At 40.9% G+C, this 20615-nt stretch overlaps 1 protein-coding gene across 2 annotated transcripts in view; it reads left to right on the top strand.

The window, feature by feature from the left end:
* PPP1R14C (protein phosphatase 1 regulatory inhibitor subunit 14C) overlaps positions 1-20615 on the top strand; it is a 53497-nt gene that overhangs the window by 30700 nt on the left and 2182 nt on the right. Inside the window, exons 2-3 of one of the 2 annotated variants that reach the window (XM_052784739.1) lie at positions 10091-10174; positions 11562-11594. In XM_052784739.1, coding sequence (XP_052640699.1) covers positions 10091-10174; positions 11562-11594 — 117 coding nt within the window. The remainder of the gene's footprint in view (positions 1-10090; positions 10175-11561; positions 11595-20615) is intronic. The other variant, XM_052784740.1, reaches the window with a different exon arrangement.

The following is a 20615-nucleotide window of genomic DNA, read 5'->3' as shown; positions in this document are numbered from 1 at the left end:
CAACTGAGTTGGCAGGGTTTGAAGTGCAATAAAACTCCAGTTTAGCTCTCGTAACACATTATTCTTTCAATAGCAGCTTTGTGGCCCTGCTAGCAAGCAGAACAGGGAACTGTGGAAAGAGAGGACCAAAGTTTCCTCTTCTGCAGAGACGGTTTTAGAGCATTTGACTGAGGTCACTGTGGCATTCTCACATGGTCTATATAAAAACAGAGGTGTCTCTGACAGTCGTGGTCACATTGATGCAGAAGTATACAGTGAATTTTAATGGCTGGTTAGCCTTTACTGATTAAAGAGATCTCCTGACCTCCATTTAAATATCCTGTTGCCATCACTCTTGTGTGTAGGTAGGCCAGAATCTACATTGAAACAGCTCATGGAAGTTTTGATGCTTTGTCTGTTACAAGCTACTAATGTTATAAAGTGCTAGCTTCAAGTAAATATGTCAACGGGTCTTCAACTACTTGCTCTTTTGTTGGATGCGAAGTGGTACCATGTTTTATTCCAAGCCTTGTGTTGGCATAACCATGTGGCACTAAGGCAGGTTAGATGTGATGTGCGGTATCTGTCTGTGGTGCAGCAGAACACAGTAGCAGGAGAGTGGTTCAGATTTTCTATTGCTCCAATTCCAAAAACCTTTAGTTGCATAGCCTCTATATATTGAGTTGTCCTCTGAAATTGGCCCTGCCTCCCTTTCCCTGAGTAACTTCACTTTAGTGAATGGTTTGGCAGTACTTCTACCTGTCTTACTGTGCTTTAACTTAACCTTCCCTTTCCCTTCTTCCAGCTGACTTTTGACACAGTTGGCTGTCTTACTTTTCCCCCACCCCTTAAATGGGGTAATATGTCATATGTGCTAACCATGTTCTGATGTAGGACCTAAGCAGCTGACTTAAATTCAGTGTTTGGGCAGCCTGTAGCTGTAAGGAGTTTGTCCAGAGGAAATCATGGTCTGTTGCCATTGTCTTTCTGCTCTCTAGCCTTCTAATTGAAGGAAAGGCAAAACTGCAGTGGCATCTGCAAAGACAGCAGCTGCCTCTGTGTTGAGTGTCAATGCAGGCAGACTTGTGTTCTGGGGGCAGGGGGGTGAAGATATTCAGGGAAGCTGGGTGGGGACCAATGCTCTGGATGTGGAGGTCCTTTCCCTATCCTCTTTCACAAAGGCTTGCCCATAAAGGGAGCTTTCACAGGAATTGCATTGAAGGATGATGTTCTTATCTCTGCCCGTAACCCTGATCCCTCCATGCTGACAGAGGTACCCCAACTGAAGTAAGGGCACAACAGAGTTGCTTCTTTCTGTATCACCGTAGTGCCGGGATTGTGCTGTTGCTATTTTGGTGGACTTGTGTGCTATTTTATAATAAAAATTCAGGCTGCGTATACTGCTTTAGAGGGGCTGACTCTTTGAATGGAACTTGTAATTGGAATAGCATCTGTCCACTTCATCTGCTCTACAGTCACTTGAGAGCCAAGAGAAGAGGCTGATCTGTGGCAGTGCCAGCTTGAAACAAACAACAACGGTTTACAGTGACTGAGGGAAGAGAAAGAGCCAGCTTGGGTAATGAGATGGAAGAACTTGGCTTGAGTGGGTGCTCCTCCCTTGCTTATTGAAAATATCAGTTGTTGTTAATTTCTTTAATGAGGTTCATAACTAGAATTTTAAGTGTTTTGTGTCCTGTATAGTCATTGCCCTGTTAGTGTATTTTTCATTTCTATTTGAATTCTGAAGCTACAGCTGTACCTAACTCCTGGCACATACATGGACATTAAGATGCCCATATACTTAAGTGATTCCCAGAAGTTGTTTTAAATTTGTTTTGCACTATGTTTTTTCTTTATAATTGTTTCTAAATAAGGAAGTTTGAGCTGTTCTTGGTATTGATAAGCAACACTAACATACAGGGTTACTGTCCCAGTTTGCCTAGGGTAATATACAGGGATTGTCCTGCTTGACACCATTCTCTCCTGAATTCCTTCCTCCCTCCCACCACCCAAAACCAAACCCCCAAACCTGTGACCTTTGTGATTATATGCTTTCCAGGCAGCTTGTAAGAGTACCAGCTGACAAGTTATGTTGTCAGATAATGTAACTCACAGAGGAAGCATGTCCCTGTTGTTTGACTGCATCCCTTTAAAATTTAAAAATCTTTAAACTTGTCATTGTGGAGGCTGGTTAAATCCAAACTTTGGGTCCCTCCCTTGCCTGTAAGGGACATATTGCTCAAACTGGTCTGTTACCTGTATAACAGGAAATGATAATGGAGATGGTGGTGGGTATGGAGGAGGCTAAGCTACTTAGAGGCTGCCCTTATGCTTCAGCTGTGTGCCTCTTCCTCTGTGAATGTTTTGGCTAACTTTACCCCCTTTCATAGCCTTCAAAAAGGAGTAAGTGATTCTGAATATTTACAACCAGCCATTAAGGAGACATTCTCACAGGATCCCTCTTCTCTGTCTGGTTTTTGCATTTTGGCCAAGGAAACTATTTGCTTCAGATGTACCATGGGCTAGTGTCTTTTTAACTAGGGCTAACTTTAGGACATCTTACCAAGCCTATAAAAAGGAACTGTATTTTTCACCAGAATGCTTGTAAATGGCTTATATGAAATGTGAGTAAAAGCCCTTCAGACCCCTAGTCTCATTTTCCCTTTGACTCCCTATTGCTGTCTATTGGAGAGCGTACCCTAGTTCGTTCATGTAGACGAGTGTGTTAGATCAACAGGTTATTGTCACCTTGTGACAGTATGGTTTTGCAGCCCTATGTGCTTTTTTCAAATATTTGCAGTTGACAATACTGTGAAAGCTATGTAGTTCTTCACCAGAAATAGTGAATGAGCTGTTGATCTAAAGCTAAAGAAGGAGCTTCAGTCTCCTCTCTTTTTTTCCTTGCTCATTGGTGGTCAAGAGTGAGCTCCCTGCTCTTTGAAGCTTCAGGTTGCAGGACTCATGTTTTCACAAGTGACTTGTTCACCAGCTGCTTAAAGTGATGTGTATGGACATCCTGATATATTAAAGGTATGTCTTATACAGAAAGTACTAGCCTGGAAACTCCAAAGGGATCTAGTCACTGTCATATCCTCCACCCAGTCAGTATTGTCCTTGCAGCCTTTACTGACTTAATTTAAATAAGGTTATTTCTGCAAATCTGTCTCTTTTGAAGTGGATGTGTTAGAAGAGTGTGTTTGCTTGTGCTGGGATAAGGGGAGGAAGGAGAAGGAAGAATTCCTAACCACATTGTTTCAGTGAAGGCTGGCTAGGTGGTGGGATGGGCATGCTCTTCCAATTGTCCAAGGAACATGGTGGTATCCTTTTTTTAACATGTAATCCTGTGCTTTTTCTCATAGTGTGTCTCTGGTTGGGGGCAGCACACACCTAAGTTGCATACTGACATGGACCTGGGATGCTGTTAAGTTACACTTTAGACCTGGGAGCTTGAGAGTGCTCCCTGTTCCCTGGGTTCAGACATGAATCTCCAACAGGTCTCCTCTTTGGGATTTCCTTGGAGTAAGATGTGTTCTTCCTAATACAAGCTTCAGGCTATTTGCCCACTTACCTACTAATCAACATAGGGTGAATTGGTAGATGCAGACAGGCTTTAGCTAGCTCTTTCTTCTCTGAGCCAGGTGGATGTGGGTAAGCTTTGGTCTGGAAATCTGATTGCTGTGTTAATAAACTATGGCACCTGAATGTAAATGCTCTGCCAACAGTGTTTATTCTCTTGGTCTGAAAGCTGCACTAATGCAGCTATAGTTTCTTGACCGTGCAGCTTGTGCACACTGGCTGAGTAAGCTAAGGTCCAGCTGTACCTGCCTGTGTAGACGCTATCGTGTGTGTGTCTGTCTGTCTTTCTCATCTAGCTTAATAACCTTTCCCCGCAGCTTTGTTACATCCTCTTTATTGCCAGGCACTGATGATTCCTAGGTAAGCTCCTCCTCTGCTTCACAGCAAGGTGTGTATTCTCCCATGCAGAGCCCCATAAGCATTCTTCTTAGCATTACCCTTGATTTAACAACTGGAAAACACACTTTAAAAATGTTAAACTTGTCCAAATTGAAATTATCTGAGCTGAAGAGATTCGCAGTAGGTGCCTGCCTCAGCTGGAGTATCTTGGAAAGGCTTTTAGGTAAGAGTTAGTTATTTCTGATGCTGAAACTAAAATCAGGAGGAAAAAAAGTGGTTTTTCTGCATTGCATGAGGACTTTCAACAGCTTAGTTGAAACACTAGTATGTCTGATCTTGGGAATTTAGGAGGGAGCGGACTTGCTTTGTGTCAGAGATGCCTGTGGCCAGTTTATGAAAGTGTTCTCAATTTAATCAAGCATCTTCCCTCCTCTTTCACTTGTGCTTGTCATGTGCCCAAACTTGTTAAAGTTTGGCAATAAGCTCAAAGATTGTCTTATGTGAACAAGCTTCCTCTATAGGGAACTAGGAGGGGCTGGGCTCTTGTTGTTGTTCTTGGCAGGGAGCCCTGGTCACAGTCCTCAGGGGCTGAGAGTTGCTGCTTTCTCTGCTTGCAGTGGTCCTTCCTCTGGCCCTCAGCTGAGGAGAAAGGACATGTAGGAGCAGAGGAGGTAGGATTTTGCAGGAACCAAGCTGTGAGTAAAAGCTGAGGACTAAATTTTTAAGGAGGAGCCAGAGAGAAGTGGGTACTTGAGGGCAGAAGTTAGACTGCTGTTCTGCAGACCTGAGAACTGAATCTAGGTCTCAAGACTCTTCCATGCTCTACCAGCAACTTCAGGGGCCCTTGCTGTGTTTGTAAAGTATTACCACCCTCTAGTGGTGTGTGTGCAAGGCTATGGGCACAGTCCCTTGCTAGCTCCAGTGGTGAGGGTAGATCAGATCTAGACCATATAGATAAAACACTGTGTCCTTGACTTTTATCCAGCCACTCATACCATGCTATAGATGCAGTTGGTGTTCCTGTGTGATACTGGGCAATTTGCGTAAGCCATTTGTTGAGAAGCGGACACTTAGTGTCCCTCCTTTCTAGGTATTTAACTGGATCCACATGAGGTCAAGGCTTTGACACACTCAGCACAGGAGAAGGTTTCTGTAAATAGCCACAGTGCTGCAGATAAATTATGATTATTCAGAAACAGTAGGATCATTGACTGAAAATGAGTGGACAAATCCGGTAACTTTGCCTTTATTGTCTCTGCACTTAATGAACAAGAGTGATGAAGAAAGGTAGACTTGGTGTTAGTGGAAGAGGCTGCTGCTCTGGTTAGAACAGCCCGGGTGTGACCCAGGCTTTTCTCCTAGTTGAAACCGAGACTGGATGGCGTGTGCTTAGGGGTGTGGAGCCTTGCACTCTGTGTTGCCTTTGAGATTTCACATTCAACTGACTGGTTGCTAATGAGATAGGTGTCTGATGGGGGAGAAAATAGGATGTAACTGCATAAGGATTGTATCATACTGGGAGCAGGATCCTAAATGTGTTCGCTGATAATCAACTGTGCAAACTAATATTCACTGTTGCATGAACCACTTCACATTGACCAACAGAAATGGGAGATAATTTGGTTTTTTTGCATGTCTAACATTAGATCATCATGGCTGCTATGGCATTACTGCTGTTAATTTTTTTTAGGATTGGAGAAAACATATGGTCATTTAGTAATTGGGTTGTACTACTGAGGATTCTTGTTCCTACTGCAAGTGTCCCCAACCCTGGCACTTCTGAGTCTCTTGCTGTCTTTAATGTCATTTCCTAATATTCTGTTCCTCATGCCAATCAATAGATACTAGCAGCTTTTTTGTGTTGCAGACAGCTTTATTTTAGCTGTTTATTTTGACTCTTCACTTAACTAGAATTAGCTTTAAGTCAAGAAGAACTTTCTTTGATTCTGGTTTCATAATTTTTGATCACTTAAACTATTCTTTTTATTCTCACTTTTATCTACTTTTGCTCTGACCCATAAGTCCCCCCAAACAACTGAATGCTTTGCAATGAGGAACACTTGGGATTTTTTTAGGGCAGTGCCATCCATATCTGCAGATGAACTTGTTTAAAGCTAGCTGTATTAGATGTCCAGCAAATGCCTCTATTTATAAATAAATAAATCTTTTCATATATTAAATGGATACTTCTGAAAGAACTGGTCCTATTTTCTAGTTTGGCTTTGATCACTTATGCTGGTCATCTTCCAGGACTTTGAGAGAAGTCCCTGATTCATGCGGTCTGAAACTTTCATACATCTGAATTGTATGGTCTTTTTTCCCTCCTTTTCCTTCATCTTTCTCTTGCTGTCCTTTCAGGTTGCTTCCAAACTCACTATACAAATGATGGCTTTAACTTTTCTTGCTGCACTTAACTTCTTCTTTCTCTCCCAAACTTAAAATCTAAAGTAAAAACCAAACCAACCTGTTTCATTATTTCCCAGCTCTGTGAATGAGATGATGCACAGTGAATGGGCAGTGAGGATGAGGGATAGCACGCTAATTTTAGGGTTGGGTTTATACTGTGAAGTTATTCACAGGACAACTATTGTCCTTTAAATTGTAAACCCTCAGATAAATGTTTAATTACTAAGTACTTGTAATGATGTCAGACCTGCTGTTGCTGTGCTGGAGGTGCTGTCCTCAGGGTCAGTAGACTAGAGTGTGCAAGTGTTGTTCAGCTGGCCCTGCAAAATCCAGTCCTTTGGCTTAAGCTGCTGTAGGTGGTGGTTTCAGAGGATGTCAGACCTTTTCCCTGTCTCACTAAGGGATGTTCACCTGTTTCTGTTCCATTCGCTGTTGGGGCTGTGATCATCTCTGCCAGAGGCTAAATAGCAAACAGTTGGAGATGTTGTAATGTCTTGAACTGTTACAGCTATTTACTACTTAATGCATGTCTGTGCCCCAAAGTCTTTTGCCAGTAGCCTGCAAAGAATTCATGCAACCTAAAATAACCACAGGGCTGTCTTCCAATGCAAGTTGCATTAAATAGCATGGAAGCTAACTTTGGTGATATTTTTTGACTTTTGAATACTCAAGCAGAAATTGGCTCATGTCCTGCCTACGTCCTTAATGCAAACTGGAGAGGGTGCTTAAAAGGAGAGTGTCCATCCTCTCCTCCCCCAACTGTTTCAGTTGATGGGTGTCTGCACCCGCAAACCCCACACCTCTTATTTTAGCTTTTCTGGGGGCTGTTCCCTGTCAGCCTGCTTCTTGTGGTTTCTTACCCCCCCTGCTCCCCCCCCCCCATCATCTGCTATTTGCAACACCTTGTTTCCCTCTCACTGGAGCAGAACATGGCAGTGCTTTGGTTTTCTTGCACAGCTTCATGGCACTAACAAGGCCCTTGAAATACCATCCTTTGGCTATGCACAGCCCCTTTCAGGCTTGCCCCAGCCTAATCTGGATCTAGCTACCTAATTGTAGTAGGATCAATGACACTTAACTGACCAATAAAATCAGGCAAACAGAAGACATGACTGTTTCTTCCTTCCCTTTGTCATTACAGCTGTTGTGGAGTGGTCAAGGCCCCTGACCTAAGTGCATGTTTTTCATGCCTAACATAAAACTCTTGAGATCATGCAGGCACAGTAGTTCAGATGGGGAAAAAATGCTTTGATTATGCTTGTTCATTCAGCCAAAAATAAGAGCAAGAGTTACCTTTTGGGTCTTCCCCCTCCATTTGTGTTGTGTATCAGAGTTCAAATCTGCTGTGAAGTGAGAAGATACATTTTCTGTAAAAGATTGTGTGTAACTTAATTGAATGCCAGTATGTCAGACGCAAGGTTTCTGAAGTATTCCTAATTTATTTTTTGTTATGGCTTTCCTTCATGTAGAGGAGCTGTGTTACCTCTTAAACCAAAGCTTCAGTGATTACTGGTACAGTTGCCCTCTTGACTGATGGCAGTGTGAACCTTGAAGATGTAGGACAAAGTTGATTTGAAGAAGATACGAGTGAAGAGGGATAGAAGCGAGGATTTCTCCCACATGACTGGTACCAATCAGAGTAAAACTAACCTTTCAGGAACGCTTGGCTTCAATGAAGCGTCATCACAAAAAAGCATTATATACCTTCTAGGGAATTCCCCCTCACTGCTGCCTTTCAACATCATTTCAGTTTGCCAGAATGCCACACTGACAGGCAAGAGTTCAAAATGTGTATCTGAAAAAATATTCAGTGTGCTGAACAGCACTTCTAAGCACAGACAGATGCATAATTGGCATTTATGCAGGTCCATGGGTGCATATTTTGTTAAGTTTACAGTATCAACGGTAGCTCCAGGCTTCCTATCTTAATAGTATTTATAATGAGCTGCTTAGATAAAATGTTCAGGAGGTTTACTGTATTTAGGGAATTTCTGGTTCTTAGTGTGATATGCGAATTAGTGTAGAGTTGGGATAGGAAGCTACTAAGTAAGTGTACCACCATTATGGATTAATCCTTATTTTTTCCAATATTGATGGCTTTTACTGAATATCTTTTTGGTCTGTGGAAGACTTCTCTCCTCTTCCCCTTGTATAAATTGCTAATGAGTCTATAGCGTTGGGTTAGAAACTCCCTTATTGCCAGATTGTGTTACAGTAACTAGTATTTCTATGATTAATCTCAGCAAATGCCCGCACTTCCTTTCTGACTAAAATATGTGCTGAAGGAGTGAACCTGCTAACTGGGCAAAGGATGTGCTTTCTGTTTTTTTTATTCATCGGGTCTAACAGCCTGCACGGCTACGCTATCATGTTCCTGCACATTTTCCTTCAAAGGTGGGGAATGAGGTACTTATCCTACTTGTGTCCTCCTTCCTCACACCCAAATAAACGTTGAACAGTTAGCATTTTAGGTGGAGCTTCTGATATAGGTAGTTGTTTAGCACTTTGGTACTTAACTTTTGGTAGATTAACTCGAGCTAATTTATCTTCCTTGCTAATGTTTGGACTCTTCATTTATCCAGTAGAAGAGTAATTTTGGTGTTACCTGTGGCAGTTGCTGTTGGAGCTGTTAAATTATTTCAGAATTGTTGAAACTTTTGCAAATCTCTGGAACCACCGCATTTTTGTCAAAATGCTTCTTTAAAGGATCTTGAAAAGTGTTGGTGGTGTACAAGACAGCTGCTGCTGGGTATAGTGGTCTTGTTGCTTCATCCTGACTTTCAAATCCACTCTCCCCTTTGGACACTTTCAGGTCCTTGCTTTAATTCAGGAGGTGCCAAGGTGATGCAGCACCAGTGACCCGATCAATGACAGTGTACTTGTGGGAGAGGACAGACTCGCAGTGCCCGTGCATGGCTCGGATGGAGCAGGGGCAACGGAGGAGCTGTGTGTCTGTGGCACTGAGGCCATTGCGAGGGTGGGACTTGGTGTGGGGGAGAGGCTGAGACCAGTGTTTGCTCTATGTGCAGTGAGGAGCTGCTTTACTATTTTGAAGTGCCTTTTATGATGAGAAGATGCAAAAAATGGCCAGCAGAATATTTTTTTTGCTTAATTGTAAATGCAATAAATGGTGGTATCTGTGGATGACGAATTCTCATTAGGATTCTAGAGCTCAGGGGTCCTTCAAAATGTGTGGACTGCTGTTCTGACTCAGGGAACAGTGTGTCTGATGTGCTGGTGATGCAAAAGCAGAAGTGTATGGGTGGAGGAGGTTTAAAAAAAAATTCTCTAAAATACTGTATGCCTTAGACTTAATGTGTCACTGCAGGCACTGGAAATCTGAGCTCTTCTGATGGGGTGTGTATGTCATCCTTGAAAGACAACTTTAAGCGAGGGAGATCTTCCATAGTGTAACAAAATAAGCAGTGCAATCAAGAATGTTTTCAAAGCAATTTCGTGGCTTGCTGCAGCTTTTATCTGCTGCTTCTTCCCTGACCTCTTCTTCATCCTCTTGCTCAGTACTGTGAGAATAGTATGAGTTATGCTGCTGGGCATGGGTTAGTAACATGACTCCCAGCTGTGAGGAAAGGGTTGCTTAAGGGCTGTAACCTCCTGTGTGGCTGGGGCTTGGCCTTCTGCTGGCCTGGGAGCAAGGAATCAGGCCACTGTCCTTTACTGATTTCCTCCTTGTCTGGCTCCAGGCGGATGGGGCTGTGTACTATCACTAGGCTGCTTTTGGGCTAGCTTAAAGGATATCTCTATAGACTAAGTGGGAATTCTTGCTTTTCAGGAAGAAGAGATGCCAGATGTAGAAATTGACATTGATGACCTTCTTGATGCAGCTAATGAAGAGGAGAGAGCTCTCAAATTACAGGTAATACTATTTTCTAATTTTAAATCAGAATGTGGCTGAATTAATGCATCTGGGTCCATATCTTGTGTTTGACTGAAACCACTGTAAGCATAGAATTAGAACTGAGAGGTTCCTAGGTCCAAGTTTAGCATAATCTACTGGACTGTACAAAGGTAATCAAAATCCTTTAGGATAAAAAAATTAATGGAAGGTAGGTGATAACAGGAGTAAATAAAAGTTCAAAGAATCCAGTAATATAGGGAGAGAGATATGCTGAGACAGATTAGACTCATTCTAATTTTTACAAGTATATAAAATAAAGAACAGAAGACACATACAAATAAACAGTCATGTAGGAAAACTATGTAGCTGAGAGTCAGTTAATGATGACCAGATAGTTTCTGTGACTCACTGCAGCAGCAGCAATATACATGCGTGCACATACAGACCAGAAATCCTCCCTTGTCCTTAGGATACTGGAAATTGTTTCTCTGTCTATACTAGCTAGAAATTGGAACCCATTGAGTTATCTTGGAGTAACTTGTCTAAAAGCTTCAGGAAAGGATAATATGATCAGCAACAGAAAATAGTAGGGAAATTCAGAAGCTGTCTGCTGAAATCATACAATTCAAACCAGCTCTCTAATTCTCTGAATCCTGCTTGAGGTAGAAGTTAATGAATGGAAGAATGAGGGGTAGAAGAAAAGAAACATTGTCTTCATAGAGATTCATATATCTAAATCAAGATATAAAACCAATATGAGGGTCCCTGTTTATAATCTTTTCAGATGCACTAAAGGAAGGAAAACTGTCCCAGAGCAGTGGTTTGCCCTCAGCTCACTTCTGGGGGGTGACTAATGTGGTGGTTACATGCACCACATCTGATTTGCAAGTGCCTTTTGGCACCCTTTTCTCAGTGCCCACTGTCCAGCCACGGAGATGTGGGGCATGGCCCCAGGCTGTTTACTCAGCATTCATAAATAGCTTTGCTGCTTCTGCCTAACCTAGCTGCTGCAGCTGCCCTGCTAGGAATGCCTGACCCAGTTAACATCTGTATTTCTGCATTACAAAGACTGTGGTGCCCTCACAGAAAGCTACTTTTCACATGTGTATTCCTGGGAGAAATGTTCTAGGATTCTCCTTCTTCCCAGTTTTTCTTGGAGAGGGATTTTGTAACCTCCAACCTGGAGTAAGAAGCCATAATTTTTCTCCTGTTGCAAATCATTCTGATCCACCTAGGGAGCAAAGGTGACTTGCTATAACGCTTGGTTTTCAGTAGCATCTTCATGCAGTGATTCCTGGTTCTTGCTCCTGTTCTTTCCCCACTCTTGCCGGGTTTCATACTGTAGACTTGTTTATGTTCACTGTTATACTGTATTGGAACTGATGCTTTCATATTTTGCTTCTAGGAAACTCTTGTAGATTGCTACAAACCAACAGAGGTAAAAAGACTTTTCTTAAATACTATTTATGTGTGGAAAGTGTAGCTATATTCAAGCTAAAGTAACTTTTGTTTATACTCATGATAAAGTAAATATAGGAATATTAGTGGGCAGCTGATGGGCTTGGGGCTTTATATCCTGGGAATGTTTGTGCCTGTCACTTGACTACAGTAAGAACAGGATTGGGCCTTGTAGAGGAATTGCTGATTATTCCAGCTGAAGTATCAATATTGTCCTCTTTAATGTCCTTATTGACTTTACTGATGCTTAAAGCTGTCATGTTGCAAGAGAACTAAACACAGTTCTCATCAGATGGTTAAAACACTACTATATTTGCATGAAATATCAACTTGAGAGATGGACTTGTGCTCTTCAATGTGAAGCCATTTATCTCTGACAGTAAAATTGTTTATTCTGGGAACTGTTATGTAGATATGCAGCTGAGCTAATTGTTTCTGTGAATGGACTTGAATACAATGGTGGAATAATCTGAACTAGCAGGATTTAAAAGAACTCAACTTTCAGCTTGAATATCCATTCATGTGTCCAGTGCCAATATAGTCTACTTCTCATAGTAATGAGTGCTTACTAGGAAGAGTAAATATTGTAACAAAAACTTGGACTTTTTGTAAAAAAAAAAAAAAAAAAAAAATAGTCTTGGTTGCAGGTCAGTTTCTTCATTCAATTTGGAGTCAGTGCTTTCCCACCAGTGGCTGCTGAGCAGTATTTAATAGAGTGTGTGGCTTTAGGATTCCCCTGGTCAGGGACCTTTCAGCTGTGCATGACTAGAGGCCAGGCATTTGGTTTTTGAAACAAGGCTGCATATAGCTTGGTTCCTCTGTAACATCTGCAGCTGTAGCTACTTAAACTACTGAGACTTAAGGATAGTCGGGCTGTCAGGAAGAACCACTGGTATGGTTAAATAGACACTTCCCTGTCCATCAGGTACTTTCTTCAGGGCTCTTCCATTTTTATTGATTCCTAGGGTAGATTGGGAGAATTCTCCAGAATTGCTATTACAGTTGCTGGTACTAACTTTTTGACAGTGTAGGGGATTGACCCAGAAAGACTCGCATAATAACACTTGTATAGCTTGGTCTGTGTTGTACCTTGGTTTCTTCACAGCAGATTACACACATGGCCCATTATGGGGATGCCAGGCCAAAAAATCAAGTCTTCAGATGTCGCACTGTAGTAATGATACACTACAGATGACCCCTGTCAGCCTCCTCCAGCTGTCTCTCAGCAAGTGCTGTTGAACCTTAGTTCTTCTTCATAAGATAGGTGTGAAGACTGATATGGCATGTGGAGCCTGACATGGTTCTTGTCACAGGCTAGCAAGAGAAAGTGGGGGTCATGAGTGGGTGGGAGGAACAGGTTACCAAGAGTTTAGCAGCCACTCATGTGCTGACCTCTTATCTCCATGTTTTCTGAAGGTGGATGAGCAAAGCAGAGAATCAAATAATTACCTTTCTTCCTCCTTCATTGAACATGTAATATGAATTATTTTTCTTACCTCTGAGGCTTGACACTTAATGCAAGGACAAATTTCAGAGGTCTGATAAGGGTACATGACAGATGTTAGTGAGTTTTCCACTGGAAACCTTGGTCACAGAACTGCAGGAAATATTTGTGCCGTGCCAGTAAATTAAGTTGGCATGGCAGTTTGCAGGAAACATCCTGGACATGTGTGCTTGACTGCCCTCAAGGCACTTGGATCAAGGTGAGATTTTAATACTGAAATTGTGACTTGTCTCTTCAGCCCTCTGCTGATGGGATGGAGGCAGCTCTTTTACCTGAGCAAATATCCATCTTCCTTGACAATCTTTTGAGATAGCCAAGTTGAGAGGAGTGCTTAATCTACTCTTCTGTAAGGATAGTTGCCAAAATGGGAGTCATCTCCCAGGACTGTTTTCACAACAGCAGCTTTTCTTCATCTGTAGCATAAGCCCAGTAATACTGCATGACTGTGAACTCAGGCCACTTAAAAATAGTGACTTTGAACTTGCCATGTGTGGACAAAGAAGAGCCTTTAAGTTGGCTTAAACTTGCTATACGAGGATCCACACCTCGTCTAGAAAATCTGCAATCCTTTTGTATTTGCAGACCATTCAAAACTATTGTGGTAATTGGTTTGTGAAAGGATTTCTAGAAGATTTGTGGAAATGGATGGGAGCTGATAGAATTTCTCCTGACCAATCAAATACAGTTAATCAAGTGCACTAGGAATTTTAGCATCAAGAGTTATACAGTTTGCAAAAGGCAGTAATCCCTAACTGGGGAAAAATTTATGTAATATGATATCTCCACTATTCAGAACATAAGGAAAAATAGTACAGGCAGAAAGCTTAATAACTTGAAGCTCTTATCCCATCTGTTTAAAAAAAACCCCCCAAACAACAAACTTAAGTCAGTTTTGCTTAGTGTCTTCCACTTAGACTAAAGGTTAAGGAAAGACTGAGGGATTTTTGCATGTATTCTGGATTGACTTTTCATCTGAAGAAGCAGAGTTATCCAGGTCACTTGACAGGTGGAAGGAATTCTCAGCCTCTTTATAAATTGGCCGAAGATAGTAGCTGACAGTAACTTATGAGGAACTGCTATGAAACCTTTCTTCTAAGGGAAATATAGCTTGACTGTTGAATGTGGTCTAAAATTTTAAAAGCTTTTCTAAGGTAGCAGTTAACAGCTGTTATTTTAATTTGTATGGAAATATGCTTAATGTGGGAACCTTGTTGTAAAGAGTCAGGTAGTTTACCCAAACAGGGCAACTAAAGGTTAATGAGGAAAGTGCGCACAGTCAGTATGATTTTTGGGTGCTATTTAAGTTTACGTTAATGATCCTTAAATTAAAATCTTGATTTGCTAATCAAGATTCGTATGCAGTGTGACTGTGTCATTCAGTCATTAAAAGTTAGTTTTGTAAAATGTGCCAGAAACTAAAAATAATTTCTGGGCACAACTTGCCAACTTGGCTGTTTCTACAAATGTGACAGTTAAAAAAAACAGTGGCTAAGAGATACATCTGGTAACTAACAAACTGTAAAGTATGTGTTTTTATTGGTGTTAATCACTGCAATATGTGACTTATATTTATACTTTACATCCTTTTACTTGAGCCACAATCTCTTTGCTCCGTGTAGTTAAGTTGCAAGCGTTGAAGAGAAGTTGAGTAGCTGCCTGACTCAGGGCATAGGTTTTGGGATCTCAAATGTGGACAGTGCTTTGAGACATGATGATGGTCTTCCCACTGTGCAAAATTAAACAATGCTAGAAGTATTCTTCAGATAGCTTACACTTTCTCTGCTTCCCCTTCTCTCTTCTGTTACTATCATACCTAGTTCAAAAGCAGTACATGTCATGCAGTCTTGACATAAGACAAGGCTTGATGTGAGAGACTAGCAATTCATTTTTAGGACTACACAGGCTTAAAGGGTATGCTATCTGCAAAATCAGTGCCATAACCAAATCTTGGATTTGCACTTTTATGGTTGAAAAGGAGCAGGGAGCAGCATCCTCCTCCTGCATCACCCATGTGCCAGAGCAGCCATTGCTTCACTCAGTGCCATGTGTCACCTGTGGAAAATCTCACTCAGACCTTTGTCAAGTTGCTGCCTTGGTTCTGTCTGTGATGGAGAATCTTAATGTAGGTCACAGGGAATTTTGAGTCTCATGTTAGCAGTGAATGTAACAAAGAAATTTAAATATAATCTGTAATCTCAATGATAGGGTTTTGATACTTGACAATAGGCTCTTATTTAGAATAGGAAGACAGTTGTGGGCATGAAATCAATAAGGTTTTGTCAAGACATAGTCTTAGAATGATGCTGGCTAAATCTGTGTTATTGTATCTCTGCTATTGGTAGCAGCAAGACCACTCATTTAGACTGGGCTTTGGAGAAAATCTGAAATATTTGTGGCTGATGTGAATTAGAGCTTCCACTGGTGGGACTGCCAAAGTGATGACAGGAGAAATAATGATGAGACTCTTAAACTACTATGGGAGAGAAATCCAATGAGTGGGCAATTTTTATGTTTACTGACTCTGAAAGATACAGTTGAGCTACACAATGTCTGCAGATAACTAATCCTTGAAGAGAACTAGATAAATTAGGCTTGGGGTTTCTTTGCTGCTTTCTTTTCTCAGAAATATACAAAACTTCAGGCAAATGAACTGGAGATCTCTCCCATTTAGGCAGGATTGAATCTATCCAGACCATCTTGTTAGTATAATTCTTCACCCAGTGCAAAATGGGAGAAAAAGGAGATGAAGTTGCATCATAAAAAAGTTGTTTTGCTGGGAATTTTTAATTAATAACAATTTTCAATATGATTTCCAAAGAAACCATATTAAATTGTTGTGCATATTCTCCGGAGAATTTGGGCAGAGATTTAAGTTGCGGACTGCTCAGTTACTTCAGTGGCTGGACTATTTCAGCAGCTTTAAACACTTAATTTTGAGAAAGGTAGAGATGTATTTGCTTAACTATATGTTTCCCCAAGTTTAATTTGTAGCTGTAGCAAATGACAGGCTTGTGATGCAGCTTTTTAGAGTGGTCCAGGAACTGAGGTTTTTAAAACTAAAAACTATTTTGGGTATGTCTTCAGATAATGTATGTATTCAGTATGCGGACATGAATAGAAAGCTCAACCTTTCTGAAATGGAACCTCTAAACTTTTGAAGGATCATATGGTTTTTTGGTCCTACTATGTTATGAATTATTTCAAGTTAATGTTACTATTTGGTTTTTTTAGTGTAATTGCAAGGCAGCATATGTAGGAAACCTACTCGAAGCAATAGTAACTAAAGATGTGTCCTAAAGCCTCAGTGCAGTGTACTGCCTTACATTTGGGTGAGCCTAGGAGCTCATAGACATTTATTGCAGTTCAGCTGATGGCTGGTGAATTATTAAGCCACAGTTAACTGTAATATGTGTCCATATTACTTGAAATCAAATTGGACACTTTGTAGGGTAAAAAGTGAAGAAACATGCTTGTTTTAAAGCAATGCAGATAGAGGCGTTTCTAGAAAAACATGATACCTTGTTCATCCATTTGACCACTGAATTCAGTGAACTAAAACTGTTTATGTGCCTGCTGAGATCTGCCCTATATTTTACTACAGTGTTGGAGGGAATTAAGCTTGCACGTTTTCATTTCTGCAAGTACTCCTGAATACAACTTAGAAGTACCTATAGCAATATTTTAAGAATAGAGGGTTAAATGGTGATTTGACAAGAATATGCTGTGCTTGTTTACATGCTGCCTAATTGGAGAATAACTTAACTGCATGTCTTGATGATAGCTAAGCTTTGTGGTATGTAGTCAATGCCTTGTACAGGCCTCACTGAGAAGCTAAATTGCTGTGTATTGTCTTCCTCTGGGCACCGATGGTGCCATGGCCTCACTGAAGAGGCTGTGCCGATGGCATTGTTCAGTGAGGCTACAGAGATGCTGTACCAGTTCTTGCTAATAGAAGGCAGCTTCTGGCCCCATTCTCCCAAAGCATGTGTGCCTTGTCAGTTCCCTTCTTCCTGTACAATTGGCTTCAGGTTTGAGCCTGTGTGGAAGGGAAGGTGTTTGGCAGTAGGCTTCCCTCTTTCTTTTTATCTTTTTTTCCTCCCCATTCAGATGTCACTTTTGAGCTATCATTTAGTTGCTTCCCCAAGTAGTTGTGGGGATTGCTCTCCAGGCTGACTTTACTTTTTTACATCCAACCAGTCGGGGTCCCTCTAGGAAATAGCCTTGGGCAAACTGTCAAGGAAATCTTGATGGGTTTTTTGTTGGTTTTTTTTTTTTTTTTGACTTGGCTGCAGGGAAGTAAAGCTGTGGAGGAAAGCTGGTTTAGGATTCATTTCATGCTCTAGTAAAGCAGGGGGACTAAAGCCCCTAAATTTTTCTTTAAGAACTAGTCCTACTACATGGGTACTGTTTGTGGAAGAGAAATCTGGAGAGACAAGAGTCTAGTCTCCAGAATTAATTGGAAGACTTGAATAGGAAGTCTTGAATTCCTTGCCTGTCAAATGACCTCATTAAAACAATGAATCACACCTCCAAAGCAGAGAGGTGATTTCTTCCCCTTTCCTGAATTATCATTTCACCTTTGTTTGTCATCTTTATTTTTTTATTCTGCATTAGATGAATGCTTTTGCTGAACTGAATGCCTTTGATTCAAGGGAAGGTGTTAGAGAAGGGAGAAGACAAATGCCTAAGGCTGAGTATAGATGAGTTCAAATGAACTATAGATTTAGTCTCTGTCTCATTTTAAATTTGCCTTTAGTATTAGAAAGACGTCTTCTAGAAACAATGATTTTGTATTATAAATTAACAGGGCTCTCAATATTTGTAATAAAACTGTATTTAAAGGTGGTGGTCTTGCAGAAAATCTGTAACAAGAATTTAAACTGAGTTTGTGTACACTTTTGCTTTTTTTTTTTTTAATTTACCAAGGCCTGAAGTTCTGGTACCAGATTTTTCTTCTATTAAAAGTAGATGTGGCCTGTGTATTTCTTGCTGTAGCCCTCTAAGGAATAATTTATAAGTTCTTAGGTCTTTAGCTGAATTATTGTTAAATGTTTTCCAACTCTAAATTAAGTATTATATAAGTAGATAATCCAACCTGTGTTACAGAACTACTTTTAACAGAGATTGATACATGATCAGCTTTCAAATGCATGATGCCAAACTTTAGCATATCTCCTAGAGGGGATTTCAATAAAATGCTCTGTGTAAAATGATTTTTGTATATGAGGTTGAGATAGATGTGGATATTAAGCCTCGACTCAAATGTCCACAAGGAATAAAACTGCAATTTTTGAGTGATGTTTAAAGAAAACAAATGGGTATTACTGTCATAAAGCTGAGTTGGTTAGTTATAAAGTGAAGGCTTATTGAAGTGCTGTGAAGTCTCCTTTCCCGCCTCCAAGAGGGAAAATGCACATCTTTTCTAGAAATGCTGCCTTTCCTTGATGGGGAGCTGTGAAACAAAGGCAGAAGCACTGGAGCACAGCTGTGTTAATGACAGCTGGCTCCATATAAGTGTCAGATGCAAAATGATACTTGAATCAGAAATGTACTGAACCAATGCTGTGGTTTGCACACCCATGGGATGTACACAACAGCCCTACTGCGTTATGTAAAATGTCTGCCACATATAAAACTTTCCTTGCGTTTTACTGTTTGGTACTGCAGACCCTTATTTCAAGAAAAATAGTTCCTGGGGTAAAGCATTTTCAATTACTATTTGTACTTCTTTAAATGAATACAGCTCCCCTCTTCTGTAAGAATAGACTCAATTACCTCAGGTCTGCTTAGGGGGTTGCCCTTACAGTTTGGTTTCTTTTGGCAGCACTAAGAAGTTTCTATGTGGTGTGAAACTTGCTTGAAAACTTCAAGCAAATATCTTGTTTTGCAAAATAAGGTGCTTGCAGTACTGCTTCAGAGTATAAGGGCAGAACTCCCCGCCCTTGCTGTAATGTCATATTGAAAGGCAACTGACCCCTGGCTGCCTTTCATATCCAAGGGAAACATGCTCCAAACTCTTCCAAGTTTTGGGAGAAAATGGACAGAGAAATGGCAGAGGTGTCTCTCAAACAGGGATATCCCAAATGGGTACAGAGTATCATAGATTTCCCTGTCCACTCTGCAGATGCCCCTTCCTGTAATGTTCTTGCTTTCAACTTCTGTGAAGGAGTTGGACAGTTTCCAGCTGCAGTGTCTTGTTGCTGCCTTCATGGTGAGTGAAGGTGGTGTAGAGTATTTGTGGCTTTAACAGATGACTAATAAAGTCTTTCAAAGGGAAGAACTGAACTTCAGCCCATTCCTTCCCAAAGCTGTCTTAATCTGATGTTTTGGCATGGGAGTATAGCTTTTTATGGAAAGAGCTGCTGAAAGGCAATGCTAATTGCATTAATCCCAAGTAAAAATCTTTTAAGATCACTTTAGAGAGTTTATTTCTGTAATGATTTCACTGCAGGGCTTCATTTAAATTTGATAGTAAAAAATCCTAAAGTGTGCTTGTATGTTTCAAACAGCACCATGCCGCATTAGTTTTGAATTATCTAGCAGGTCTTTACAATGATGAAAGGATAATACAGAACCAATGCATAGTGCATTGCAAGCTGTGAATTTTTACAGTAAACCTGTCTCCCTCCTTTTTCTGACCTCTGAATGGATAAGTACTGTACTCTGACAAGTTTAGAGTAGATATTGTTGCAGTGGCTTGTGCCTATGTGGAAAAAGACAGCTTCTAGAGAATGGAGGGGGAGGATTTGGGGTCTTAACAAATCTGCTTTTCTGATCATATCTTTGGGCTACCTGTCATTCCAGATGGGAAACGCAATATTGATATACATAGATGTATTCCTGTACTGGCCTTGATCTAGTTAGTTCAGGGGTGGAAGCCAGAATATAAAAAGTTCTCGGTGAGCATTTGTAGCCCACACTGACGTGTATGCTGCTCTGCCTTTGCTGTTGTTAGTTGAAGCCACAGCTAGCATTGGTGCAACAATAACTGTGGTGCAACAGTACATGCAGTACAGTATAGATGTGCATGAACTGTCAGGGAAGGAAATTGCTCTGTTGGGGTGATACCTGCTGGGATTGTGGTCCCACCAGAGAAACATGACATATTTCTCAAGTTAAAATGCACACTTACAGAGACGTTCCTTATGCACAGTGTAGCACCTGTGACTTTTTTTGAAAGGTACTGTGTTGTCATTTAGGTGGTGACCTTGTTCACTGAAATCTTTAGCCTCAAGCATTCAGCTAGGAAGTCATGCTTTTTGTCCTTTCATAGAATCATAGAATGGTTTGGGTTGGAAGGGACCTTAAAGATCATCTAGTTCCAACCCCCCTGCCATGGGCAGGGACACCTCCCACTAGACCAGGCTGCTCAAAGCCCCATCCAGCCTGGCCTTTCACATCAACTTGACTGACTAAATCCATAATTACATTCCATGTTTATATTACTAAATCATTTAGCCAAGAACCTTTTTGTAGGTGTATACATAGTACTGTGGG

Source organism: Harpia harpyja, chromosome 4 (genome assembly GCF_026419915.1).
Source record: "Harpia harpyja isolate bHarHar1 chromosome 4, bHarHar1 primary haplotype, whole genome shotgun sequence".
Classification (NCBI taxonomy): Eukaryota; Metazoa; Chordata; class Aves; order Accipitriformes; family Accipitridae; genus Harpia; species Harpia harpyja.
The sequence above is the reverse complement of the archived record's forward strand: the minus strand, read 5'-3'. Positions and strand labels throughout refer to the sequence as shown.